General features: G+C 44.3%; 1 protein-coding gene across 1 annotated transcript in view; it reads left to right on the forward strand.

Moving 5' to 3' along the window:
• Window positions 1-12,852, forward strand: part of LOC8040009 (ammonium transporter Rh type A) — a 61,581-nt gene that overhangs the window by 25,871 nt on the left and 22,858 nt on the right. The window contains exons 3-4 of the mRNA XM_040221006.3: window positions 1,218-1,401; window positions 11,855-12,005. Of these exons, the coding sequence (XP_040076940.2) occupies window positions 1,218-1,401; window positions 11,855-12,005 (335 nt within the window). The remainder of the gene's footprint in view (window positions 1-1,217; window positions 1,402-11,854; window positions 12,006-12,852) is intronic.

The raw sequence follows: 12,852 nt of genomic DNA on the forward strand, positions 1-12,852 counted from the left end.
TTAAATCTGGGACCTTTGAGATGGAATGACCCTTAAATAAGTCAAATTTAGGAAGACTTCTGGCGCGCGTGAAGCCTCGGGGTGCGCTAAAGTTACCGCTTGTGCAGCAGGCACGAGGCTGGCGATGCGAAAACCTAGACAACAAAAACGTCAATCGCGTTTTTCTTTTTTTTTTCGAATTTTCAGATTTGTGCCTGCTGCTCGCAGTATATTTCGCCGTGCACTCGCCGCGCACTCCATAGCAGCTTTCCGTACGCTCCATCGTATCATTTAAAATGGTAAAGAAATCGGCTAAACCGCATACAGAGGCTTACAAACCCAAGTGAGCAAGCGCAGTGGTACAGACCACAAAATATTTGACATTTCCTTATTTTGAAGCTTGGTGCTTCATGGCCTCATTTTCTCTGAAAAGCACCATTAATTTGCTTAGTTCCGACATTCATAGCAACTCTGTAGTACCCAAGTGCTGAATTGAGAATGGATAATAAGACTAAGATAAACGGCAAAAAGGTTTAGTGTATTTTCGCTGCATAGTGATTTTTCCCCGATATGTCAACGTCTATGGTTTGCATAACGAAAAACATGAGGCTATTACATTTACCGTAAACCTCATTTACTAGTCGTCATTAAAAATTATGAAAGCCTCGTTGATCTAAGTTTGCCGATTCACGAGCACTGCCTCATATTGGAATCTGTGAGTGGAGTTTACACGCAAAATCTCGTGCGTAGTGCAGTGTTGTTGTTTTTTACAGCGATTGGTGTTATAGGTACCTTCTCATTGTAATCGCGGCCGCGTTGAGTCAGGCAGAAAGCTCAGTAGATCATCAAATCCTTTGATCACATCCAACCAAAGTAGCTCATCGTTCGGCCGAGAGAAGGCTAGGTGGCGGGGCCGGGGTCTGCTTCAGACTGATCCAAAACATCCCGCTAACATCGATGGTTAAAGAAACACCTGGGCAGTTCCTGACCCGACTTAACCTTACGAAGAAGCGTTGACTCAAGCGTACAGTGTGTTTCTTTTCCTACATACTTCGATAACCACAAGGCTGCGTTATATCGATGGAGTAAACAAAGAGTGCACATGCATAAAAGTGGGTGTTGCCACGCGCAAATCACAGCTATCGCTGCCACTGCGCGCACGGTGACAAAAAGCTGGAGATTTATTAACCCCGTTTGTTCGTGTTCTTTTATTTTTGTTTTCTGTCCGTTTGTTCCAGTGTTCCAGGATGTGAACGTGATGGTGTTCGTGGGCTTCGGGTTTCTGATGACGTTCCTGAAGCGGTACAGCTTCAGCGCCGTGGGCTTCACGCTGCTCATCGCAGCCCTCACCATCCAGTGGGCCATCCTCATGAGGGGCGCCTGGGACACGCACGACGGCAAGATTCTCATCGACGTCACTGGGTCAGGATTCACTCTTCGCGGGGGGTGGCCGAACCCCTTTGCTTCGCTAAACTAAAGCCTTCTATATAGGCGGACAGTCTGCGTTTTCGGTGTCAGAAGAATAGACAGTCAGGTTGTGGTAAAATAGGGAAGAGCAGCGGCAGGCAAGAAGAAAATCAGCTTGAAGGTAGCGCCACATAGGTGTCGTGAGGCGACCTACTCCTCTTTTCGTAATTTTTGGAAGAAACGAAAAAAAAAAAACACTACCGTCTGCCTACTTTTTTTTTTTTTTTTTTTTCCTAGTGAGAGCGTGAGTTTGCTCTAAAAAACTGGGAAAAGCAGCTGCGTCGTAAACGTGAATGAGTGTCAGAAGAAAACAAAACGTGCCTACTTTTTCTCAAGAAAAAGGAAAGAAAGAAAAAAAGAACTGGAGAGTTTCAGAAAGTGTTCGCGGATCTCTGAGGTTCTATCATGTTTCTGTCATGTTCTGTCGTTCTGCCTCTATCAGTTTTGGCAGCCGTTTCTGGCATCGAAGGCGCAGCTAGACTTTCTTATATAGGAGATTATGGCTAAACGAATTGAGAGCACTGACCACGTGGCCTACGGCACGGACGCCAGGGTTAGTTTTGGGTTAGTTTCAGTTTGAAGCCGCCTACAAGAATGACATTCCTTGCCCTGTAGTGCCCTACTACGAATTTTGTGATCAAGATTTCACTTCACGGCTTGACTATATGAGGTCGAACGTCAATTATCCGTCCAAATTAGCCTATAGTCCCAAAACTTATAAATTATAATCTATGGCAGGGGTGGCCAGGCGGACCCGGCCTAAGAGCCGCAAAAAACACCACGGAACTTCCAAGAGCCGCGGGGGGGGGAAGGGGGGGGGGGGGGGGGGGGGGGGGAGCAAACTTTTGTCTAGAGCAATAAACGAAACTCGAACTACTTTTAATCTATCCGAGTCAAAAGCAGTCCATCTGTACGCAAGGTAGCAGTAGAACAAGACCACCAAAACCGCAACCTGACTTGCAATTTTGCAATTTAAAACGCGTTCCATTTCTCTTTTTGGGGAAGTGCTCATGTGAACGGAAGGATGGCCGGGGGGGGGGGGGGGGGGGGAAGGGGGGGGGGGGGGGAGAGCGGGGGTAGGAGAGGGAGCCGCGAGCCGCACTTTAACACGCGAAGAGCCGCATGCGGCGTGCAGCTTGGCCACCCCTGATCTATGGGGATGATTAATCCTTTCTAGTTAATTAGTTATCTAATAAAACAATTTTACTTCTTTTCTAGTGGCCTTCAGGTGCCCAACTTAGCCTCAGAGCTAAACCCCCTAATCCGAATTTCTTTATCTTTTTTTCATTGTTGACTTTGGTCTTACTAAGAAAATACACTATAAATAAGGAGCGTCTTGTAACACAAATGATTTGCGCTTTCAAGCAAATACTTCATTTATTAACACGGCGAAAGTTACTAAATAACGAGTCGCCGCAATTACCATGCCAACTGGTCGACCAAACCATCACGCGAGCAAGTAACGGAATCGTGTTTTTCGAACCAGGCCCTCAATAATCGATCAAACATCCTGGGACTTCCATCTGAATCAGTAGGACTACGTAACCTTGAACGCGTCTTCTGTCACCCATACATCAAAAGTTGCCCCGAAGTGGAAACAAATGACGTCATAGAATCCGACTTGTCACGACGTCATATGTCGCGATCCTGGCGGTTGGTGCCAGAACTCTCGGCGAAAAGTACGAGCGAACGGGAGTGTCGCTGTCGTCGCGGAGTCTCAACTCCTATCTGCCGAAGCTTCCGTGGATTGTTTATACTGGAGGGCGATCTGCAGCAAAACACGCATCTGCCACGTCCATTACCGCCGAGATCGTGGCCAGCGACAAAATGACACTTTTCTATGACGTCATCAGGAGGAAATCGAGTTACCACTTTTTAGGGCGGGGTAAGCACACCAGTCGTGGAGGGGTTCCAGGCACCATAGTAGGGCAGTTCTAAATATCGCGTAGTTCATCGATCTTACATCGACCGATGGAACCACTTGAAAAATCGTTATCCGAACAGCAGTTACGCCGTGCCCGCAATCCACTACAGAGGATGCACTGATGATGTTTCGCGTGTACCGATTCCCGTGGGCCGTTTGTATATGGAAAGGGTCACGGAATCTGTTAGCGCAGAAAAAGTCGGCAGAGTCCGATGTAAATGTAAATCACGCAGAAAACTTTTATGATCGTGGCTGGGGGTAAGTCTCGACAGAATTAAGCCATCGAATTTTACAACCATATTTAGCTCTGTGATAGAAGCAAGTAGTCGTACGCTAATGCGACAAAAAGGGAGTAGATGGTGTTATTATTTGGTTCGTGCGATAAACCCTGTAGCGAAACACGCCTTCTCAACAGTTCATTATAATGAAAATTAAGAAATCACGTTTCTGCTACTATACCATACTGTAAGGCTGGCTTAAAAGTCTGCAATTCGCATTTTTTTTACAATGCTACTCAATGATCCGTCGATAGTACACACAATCAATGATCGATAGCGGAGTGTGTTAGCGTATCGCAGCTTGGAGCACGGGAGGCGGAAACTCCCAATGCAGAACCGAGAGATTCCGAAATGACTCCCCACCCCCGCCAGTTTCGATATGAATTAGCATCGCACATGAGCGCGGTCGTGCATTACTACTGCGTGATTCACATTGAAGATACCTCAGTCGTACTGCACTGAATCGATTAATCATTTACAGTGTAAACGCCGCCACGCTAGGGCAGACCTAGCTTCTGCTGTCTAAACATCTAACGTCTAATTTGCATCTTTTTTTTTTACGTGTTACTGGTGTAACACATAGCGGAGCAGAAATTATTCGTGTTGAACTCCTTGAATCATTGGGAGCTACGAGCTTGAGAAAGAGCAACTGACCTTTCGCTGTTATTATTTCTGAAGTGCGCAGCATCAACAATATGCAAGAAAGAACTAAGTAGGTAGCTCAATCTGTTTTTCGCCCCGATTGATTCTTCATCACACAAATAAACCATCTTGCGCTAACCAAAACACAAACTATAGTCAAAGACGTGCGCCATTTCTTTCGGCTAGTAATCTTGGACAATCGCCAAGTTTTGATAAATTATGTAAACAATAAATTCCCAATTTTCAATCTCCATTTGAAAAGAAAAAAAAAAAAAAAAGCGGACGCGACAAGCTGGAAGGTTACACCAATTTCTCCACTGTTTATTTATTTTTTTTATTTGATATGTCTTTTTATTTGCTACGGATAGGTGCGGCCTGTGAACAAACAATGCTCTTCTAAAAATAAATCCGGTAGAATGCTAAAATATTTACACAGCCGTTCCACGTTTCATACCTTAAAAGTTAACTAATCTGAGCTACAAAGTTGTGCCATCGGTACAAAACGTAATGTAACCAATACTACTGTAAACCCGCGATGTCTAATCCTCAACACCTTTAAACCCCATGAAGGTTTAAAGATAGAGATGCGCGTTAAAATTGCTTGATTGTTAAGGATAGACAATTTTTAGAAGTAAATTTAACTCGTTGCTTTAATGCTCTTTACGTACAGACTGTTTCTTTTTATAAAAAAAAATAATCGCGCGACATTTTTTTTTTTACTTTTACCGGTTATACTTGGCAGAGATTTCTCTGTCGGATTGTGTTGTCTGTCGTCGCAGTGAAAACGGAAACAACCCTTCTCTCCCCTAATGGCGCCAGGATAGAGAAGTCGGGTGTTCTCTTATCCCGCGTCGCGCGAAGAGGAAAGAGATGAGAGTCCCGACGACTCGCCAATAACGGCGCGACGACGAGAAAGCGTCAGCGGAGCGTCTTCCCCACCGTTGTCTGCTAAAGATAACTTCAAAACGGGTGTTTTCAAACATTACTGAAATCCCACTTTTTTTAGTATCCAGTTGCTGCGCGTAATGTTGGAGGGCTATAGAAACTTCCATCGGCGTTCGGTTGCACTATAACATCTCTACTACTCGAACCCAATCAACACCACCCACCTGTGCGGTGACGTTGAGCAGAACCCTGGTCCCATGAGTGACCAGCAGGCTAAGCAGTTCAGTGAAATGCTTCGTCTTTTGCACGATCTTAACGCTCGTTCTCTAAAGTTTGAAGAAGGCCAAAATGCTGTCCTGTCTTCCATTAACGATTTAAAAGCAAACCACGAGTCCCTTCAGCTTTCCGTCACTAATCTCATTCAAAGAGTGACGGTCTTAGAATCGAGAACTGCTATCTTCGATGATATGCATCGCGAACTTGTCGGGGCGCATCAGACATTTGAGCGGATTGAAAAAGATAGCCTACAATTTAATTATAGGCTAAATGATTTGGAAGACCGGTCACGTAGAGACAACCTGCTTTTTCATGGTGTCGATGACGCAGCTAACGAGTCATGGACGCAGGCCGAAGAAAAAGTATTGTCTCTTTTATCAACTCACTTGAATGTTAACATATCGCATGAGCAGATAGCTCGTGCCCACAGGTTAGGCCCTTTTGTTGATGGTAAATGTCGTCCTTTAATAGTAAAATTTGAATCCTTCAAGATTAAAGAACAAGTTCTCTCCTGTCGTTCAGGTCTCAAAAACGCGCATTTTTCGATCGCCGAAGATTTTTGCCCCGAGACTCGCTTGGCTAGAAGGCAATTGCTGGAATACGGTAAACGCCAGGGTGCGGTTTTTAAACTGCGCTATAATAAGCTTTTTGTGAACGGTAAATGTTTTTGCTACAATTCGGTTAATGATTGCGTTTATGAATTGCCTGTTAAAACTGTTCATCGCGCTCCTAACCGAGCTCAAACGCTGAACAGTTCGGGAACGGCACAGCCAATCCCATAACATTCCCCGAGGGGAGATGGGTCTCGAAACCTTGGCTCAAATCTTTCTGTTCTTCTTACTAATATCAGAAGCTTAATTCGTAATCGTGACGATCTGAGCTTGGTTATTGACTCCTGTGATGCTGATATTGTGGCGTTAACCGAAACTTGGCTTTCAGCTAAAATTGGTGACAATGAGCTTTTCCTGTGCCAAAAAGGCTATAATATTTTTAGAGCTGATAGATGTGGTACCTCAGGTGGTGGCGTTTTGCTGGCAATAACTAATACTCTCTCTTCCGCCCTTATACCGGTAGCCTGTTCTCTAGAGATAATTTGGGTATGTGTCTCCATTAATTACAAGAAGTGGATTCTTGGTGTTTGTTACCGCCCTCCAACCAAATACTCTGAATTTTCTAATGTATTACATGACTGTCTCAATCAGATTAATGTGCGTTTCCCAGGTTCACCCATAATCCTAATGGGTGATTTTAATTATCCAAATATTAAATGGTCTGATGACGGCATTTCTTTATACCCCTTTAGCACTGATGCTAATGAGTTTGTTACATTATGTTCTGATTATAACTTGGTTCAACTTGTCAAAGCTCCTACCAGAGTTACAGCAACATCGTCATCCGTTTTAGATCTGATCCTTGCCACTCACCCAGACGTTGTTTCTTCAATATCATGCATGCCTTGTATCAGTGACCATCACGTACTTCACTTTATTCTTAACATACCTAAAGGGCCATCACTACCAATATTCAAATCTATTCGAGATTACAAGGCGGCAGATTTCACTACAATTAACCAAAAGCTGTGTAAATTTCTTGATGAATATTTAGAAGGGTTTCAGAATCGCTCTCTCGAGACGAATTGGAGTCTGTTTAAAACTATTGTAGATTCTTTGACTGTAAACTATATTCCATCTGTTAATATTCGCCACTATGCTGACGCACCCTGGTACAATAGAAAGCTGAAAAGACTGTCCAACAAAAAGAGAAGATTGTTCCGTGCCGCTAAACACGTTTCATCTGAATTGCGTTGGCAGGCCTATCACGATATTGCTGACGAGTATGCCAAAACAGTAAAAAATGCAAAACAAATTTTCTTTAACCATACGCTTCCATCCATGCTTCTTAATAACCCTAAACGATTTTGGAATATTGTCAGCAATAGCGTAACCAAAAATATATCTCTTACTTCTTCTGATGGGATAATTGTGGAACCTGCCCAGTGTGCTTCTGTGTTGAATGATGTCTTTGTTAGTTCATTCTCAGCTCTTAGTAACACTTATGTGCCTCCTCTAACTTCTCGGAATTTTTTACCAATGGACCCTATCTTCATTGATGTCATAGGAGTATCTAAGGTAATAGATGTGTTGAAGTGTTCATCAGCCGCAGGTGTTGACGGTATTAACTCTAAATTTCTAAAAAGCACTAAAATGTATTCGGCCATCATTCTTTCTAAACTATTCTCCCAATCACTTGAGTCAGGGTCCATACCTGATGATTGGAAGACAGGGAAGGTGGTACCGTTGCATAAATCAGGTGACAGCCATGACCCATTCAACTACCGTCCCATCTCTCTAACGAGTGTTCCTTGTAAAGTCCTCGAACATATCATCTGCTCCCATTTAGTGTCTTTCCTTGAATCAAATAGTTTCTTCTCGTCCGCTCAACATGGCTTCAGAAGGCCATTTTCATGCGATACTCAATTATTGTCTTTCACTCATGAGCTCCACTCCTTCCTTGATAACGGCTCTAGCACTGACTGTGTTTTCTTAGATTTTTCAAAAGCCTTCGATAAAGTATCCCATAAGCTACTAATCCATAAGCTTCGCACTCTAAACATTGATCCTTATGTGCTTGATTGGATTATCGCCTTTCTATCTCATCGGGTCCAGTTCGTCAACGTAAATAATAATAATTCTCATTTGGTGCCTGTCGATTCCGGTGTACCGCAAGGTTCTGTAATTGGTCCCCTGTTGTTTCTAATTTATATTAATGATCTTGTAACTAATATTTCCTCGCCGATCTGCTTGTTCGCTGACGACTGTGTCCTTTTCCGCAATATAACTGACCATTCTGATGTAATTCATTTGCAATCTGATCTTGACGTCATAGCTCTCTGGTGCAACTCTTGGCAAATGGAACTTAACACTAATAAATGTAAGTCAATGAGAGTATCCCGCTCTAACAGTTTATGTCCTACTTATAGCATTAACAATAAATCCCTTGAGTCTGTTACATGTTATAAATACCTTGGAGTCCATATAACTTCTGACCTTACCTGGAATACACACGTCGAATATGTTGTAAGTAATGCTAACCGCACGTTGGGTTACATAAAACGAAACTTTTTTCAAGCCCCTTCTTCTCTTAAACTAACCTTATACAAGTCCTTAGTCCGTCCTAAATTAGAATATGCGTCATCCATATGGGACCCTGGTCACCAAGGTCTTATCAGCAGATTAGAAGCTACACAAAACCGAGCCGTTCGTTTCATCTTATCTAACTATCATCGTACAGCCAGTGTAACATCAATGCAATTAACTTTGTCACTTCCCAGTTTGTCGTCTCGGCGCAAATCAGCTCGTTTATGCCTGTTTCACAAAATTTATCATCACATCCCATCTCTCCGTTTGAAACTAATGCTCGAGCCCTCTTACCGTTCATCCCGTCTCGACCATATTCACAAGGTAGGCATACCTAATTTTAACACCTTCAAATTCAGCACCTCGTTCATACCTCGCACATCGACTGACTGGAACCACCTTCCCGCTTCTATTGCAGATATTAATGATATTTCACTCTTTAAGCAATCACTTATTAACAGCACCCTTGGTTGATTATTACGTTTATTTATTGTTTGCTCACTCCCCTCTAAAATGTACTCTGTACCTTGAGGGTAAATAAATAAATAAATAAATAAATAAATAATCAAAACCTGTGCACTAGAATTTTGACGTCATCAAGGTGAGATCGAGCGAAGACAGCGATTGGATACAAGTGCTGCGTCAGTGCTCGGCTGGGCCTCGTGTCCAATCAAGGGCGCTCGGTATCGGGCTCGGGTCCAATCGCTGAGTTGGCGCCGTCCGACTGCGATTACGTTCCACGGAGAAAGGAGTGGGGCGTTCGAAGGCCTTCATTATTCTAGATGGTATCGACCTAACTCAAGACGTAAAATATGTTCTGCCAGAAGTCGTCGCCTTCCACCATCCTTCCCCGCAGAGCTTCGCATTCTTTCTCTGCATACGTCCCCCTCTACACTCTTCGCTGAACGTCGACATTAGGGAGTTTTCATAGACGGTTTTCCCACCTCCGCCATGCACTCCGGAAGGAAGACGCCACTACTGCGCAAGCGCGGCGCTAGCCTCGCTTGCAGAGTCCCGGATCTCGTAGTGGGTTGCGGGGAACGTTGCGGGACGGCGGAAACGATCTAGGAAAATTCCCTATTACCCCTTTCCCTTCACCGCTCAACAATATCGGGAAAACCTGCTCCTCCATTTACGTCCCAGGAGCGAGCGCGGAGGGAACGCCTGGCGTTCCCTCCGCGCTCGCGTTCCACCGAAAGGCCGCCCGTGATGCGCGTATTCGCGACTCCAGCAAAGCGGACGCCACCAAGCGGGAAAACTGGGAACCAGCCGGTCCAGGTCGCTCCGCGCCCCTCCGCGTCTCTGGTGGCTTTCGCGGACACGTGTTGTCGGCGCGGTGGCGAACAATGTAATTTGACGAGGGTCCGAAAGTTTGCCTGAGTGTTCATTAGTGTGGTGAAGCCTCAGTACATTGTTTCCTTCCATCGCGTGTTTGAAAGCCCGTTTACTCCACAACGGACGGTCGCGTGCTTTTGATTTCCTGGATGGGGAGGAATCACGGAAAACCGTTTCGATTTCTTGTCTGCCTCGAATCACATTCAAAGTGACGACTACTTGGTAGCTGATAAGTGGTTTCTTTATAAGGATGTAGAACAGTGGACTGAGGACGACAGACGAGGTGTTTCACTGGAGGGAACACCAGCGTTGCAGTCAAGTGAATGGGAAGGTTCGACAGCTGCTTTTCTTGAGTTTGGTTGTGTTTGATTAGCTTCAAGTTTGTGCCACCCACGCCGGTCGGTGCGTTGACTATTCATCTTGGCTGCTTTTCGCCGAAAAAGCCTCTGAACCACACTGGAGGAGTTGGGTTGATTTCGCAATTACTTGATTCAGGAAAACCTGCTCGCTGCATATGATTAATGAGGGAAATTATCTGCTTTCAAAAGGTGGAGGACGCGTCTCGCAAAGTAAGAAGCTGTCACGGCATTATGATCTATCGCGCCTCCAATATTTATATTATACCCCCGTCGAAGCCTATCAGCAATATGCGTCTACATTGCTCAGGTTTACCGGCCACAGAAAATGCTCATTTTCTCCGTTCAGGATTCGAGGTCAAGTTCAATGCAGACAAGTTCTGCGTGAATCTCCAATGAAGACTCTCTTCAGTTCGTCCGCATTCGTCTCCGTGCTACCGGCTAGAACCATTTGGCTGAGTTTAAGTAGTATCTCTCTGTCTGCCAAATATTATTCAGCCGTTCATCTAATAGCTAGTCAACTAAGTTCATATTTCAACCCGAAGAATATACTAATATCGCTTTAGTGGGACATAGTTCGTAATATAATATATAACCCGCTCGTCAAAATGAATTCTAGATTGCTACTAAAACCAGAATTGAAATAAGAGTATCAGCTGCGTAGTGGGGCGCCAGCGGGTTAAAATGCTCCTCGGCTCAAGAAGCGCTCGCTCAATTTTCGTAATTTTCCTGCAGCCTGTGTTGTTGACCGCACAAAAGCCCGATTTCGTGGACAGATAAGTCGCATGGTCGAGACATGCGAGTTAGCTGAAAATTGCTCTCGGTGGAACAATTTTGTGGTCATCGCCGCTTTCCTTAGATGATCAAAACTGATTAAAGTCTATTACGTACGGTCTCTCCGGAGCCCATAGTTTCGGTTTTGAACGAAATCTCCGAAGCGAAAGTTTGACATGAAAAGAGTAAAAAACAACGGGAAAACAAAACTATGCTTTGCAAGTTTATGTGCACCGGCTACACGTAACCATCTCAGTTCAGATACCTATAAAATTTGGCATTAAACAAAAGAACATCTGTTAAATTCAATGCGCCACCCGCTCAGGCAGCCCGGCCGAGCCGACGCGACCTGGACTCAGCCGCCATGTTTGTTTGGTGGTGGCGCCCCCTATAGGTCGCTGGAGTCGCGATATAGCGACGTGAGAACCCCAAGGTACGATCGCGCGCGAGGCAGATGCGCGTACACGGCGACGTACGACTATCGCGTTTACCTCTTCGTACAATGTGAGCGAGAATAGGAACGTTTTCATAAACAGCATTCCACAGAACACTTACTCTTTGATAACCACTGATGCGCTCAACACGTTGCGAAATGAAATGTTGCTTTCGACGTGCTTTCTCTCTTCAAATTTCCTAAAGTTTGGATACCTTCAACGTGTTCCCGCTTTACCCGTACGATTGACATACGTTTAATTTTTTTTAACACTGTGAGTACATGATGTGCTGCACAAGTCAGAGTCGTAATGAAGGCTGCCCTGGTCGAGAGGTGCAGCACATGTCGTGAATGTCCCGCTCTCGCAGCATGATCGGAGCAGAGTTCACGGCAGCCGTGGTGCTCATCTCCTTCGGCGCCGTCCTGGGAAAGACAAGTCCGCTCCAGCTCCTCGTCATGGCCATCATCGAAGTGGTCATCTTTGCCTGCAACGAACATCTGGGCATTGAAAAATTGTTTGTACGTTTACAATTGTCTTTATTAAAAGAACACCATGCCGAATTATTATGTTAATTTATGTTTCGGACCTCACTCTAAAAAAGTGTACGAGTTTAATTTCCTACAGAACGCGAAAAAAGTTAATCACGGCGAACTAAGGATCCCAGCATGAACCTCAGAACCTGGAAAAGGCGTTGTGCGCAGGAACAGTGAGCGCATTGCATTTTTTGTGGTCGCGAAAATTCGCAACGCATTTTTTGTCATCGAACCGTATTTTCAGCTTTGTGATTCGCTGGTGAATTCTTCTATTGTTCGCCGTGATTGACTGTCTCCATGTTCTGCAGGAAAGTCAACTCAAATACTTTTTAAGGGTGTTGCTTTAACGGGTTTTTGTTGCACGTAACTAGAAAAGCGCTAAGAAAACACGCTAAACCCCTTTATGACTGTAGAATCACATCACTTTCTGCATGTCGTTTGTTATTACTTCCATCTTCATTTACACAACTCTAAAACTAGATCCGCGGTTTAACACAAACCTTAGCTACTATGACTTACGATCTTACTCGCTTGGCACACCAAAGGACATAAATAAACAGTATTTTGCGAAACATTTGTTTTCGTTAAAATTCTTTATATTGCATATAATTTTGTTTTCCCGGAAGGACTTAAGGCCCCCTACCTCTTTTAGGACATTTAAGAACGTGTTTTAAGCTTCAACGATAAAATACAAAATCACGTGGTGTTCATTCTAGACGGAGCCCTTTTTCACGTTAGGGTCTTGGCAACAATGATAAACCCTTTGTCAGTGAGTGCAACACTAAATTGTATTTTTAATGTACAGTGTTTACATTTCAATTGTTTTTTCCCG

The sequence above is a fragment of the Ixodes scapularis genome, unplaced genomic scaffold (genome assembly GCF_016920785.2).
Source record: "Ixodes scapularis isolate PalLabHiFi unplaced genomic scaffold, ASM1692078v2 PGA_scaffold0__279_contigs__length_252992795, whole genome shotgun sequence".
In the NCBI taxonomy this organism is placed as follows: domain Eukaryota; kingdom Metazoa; phylum Arthropoda; class Arachnida; order Ixodida; family Ixodidae; genus Ixodes; species Ixodes scapularis.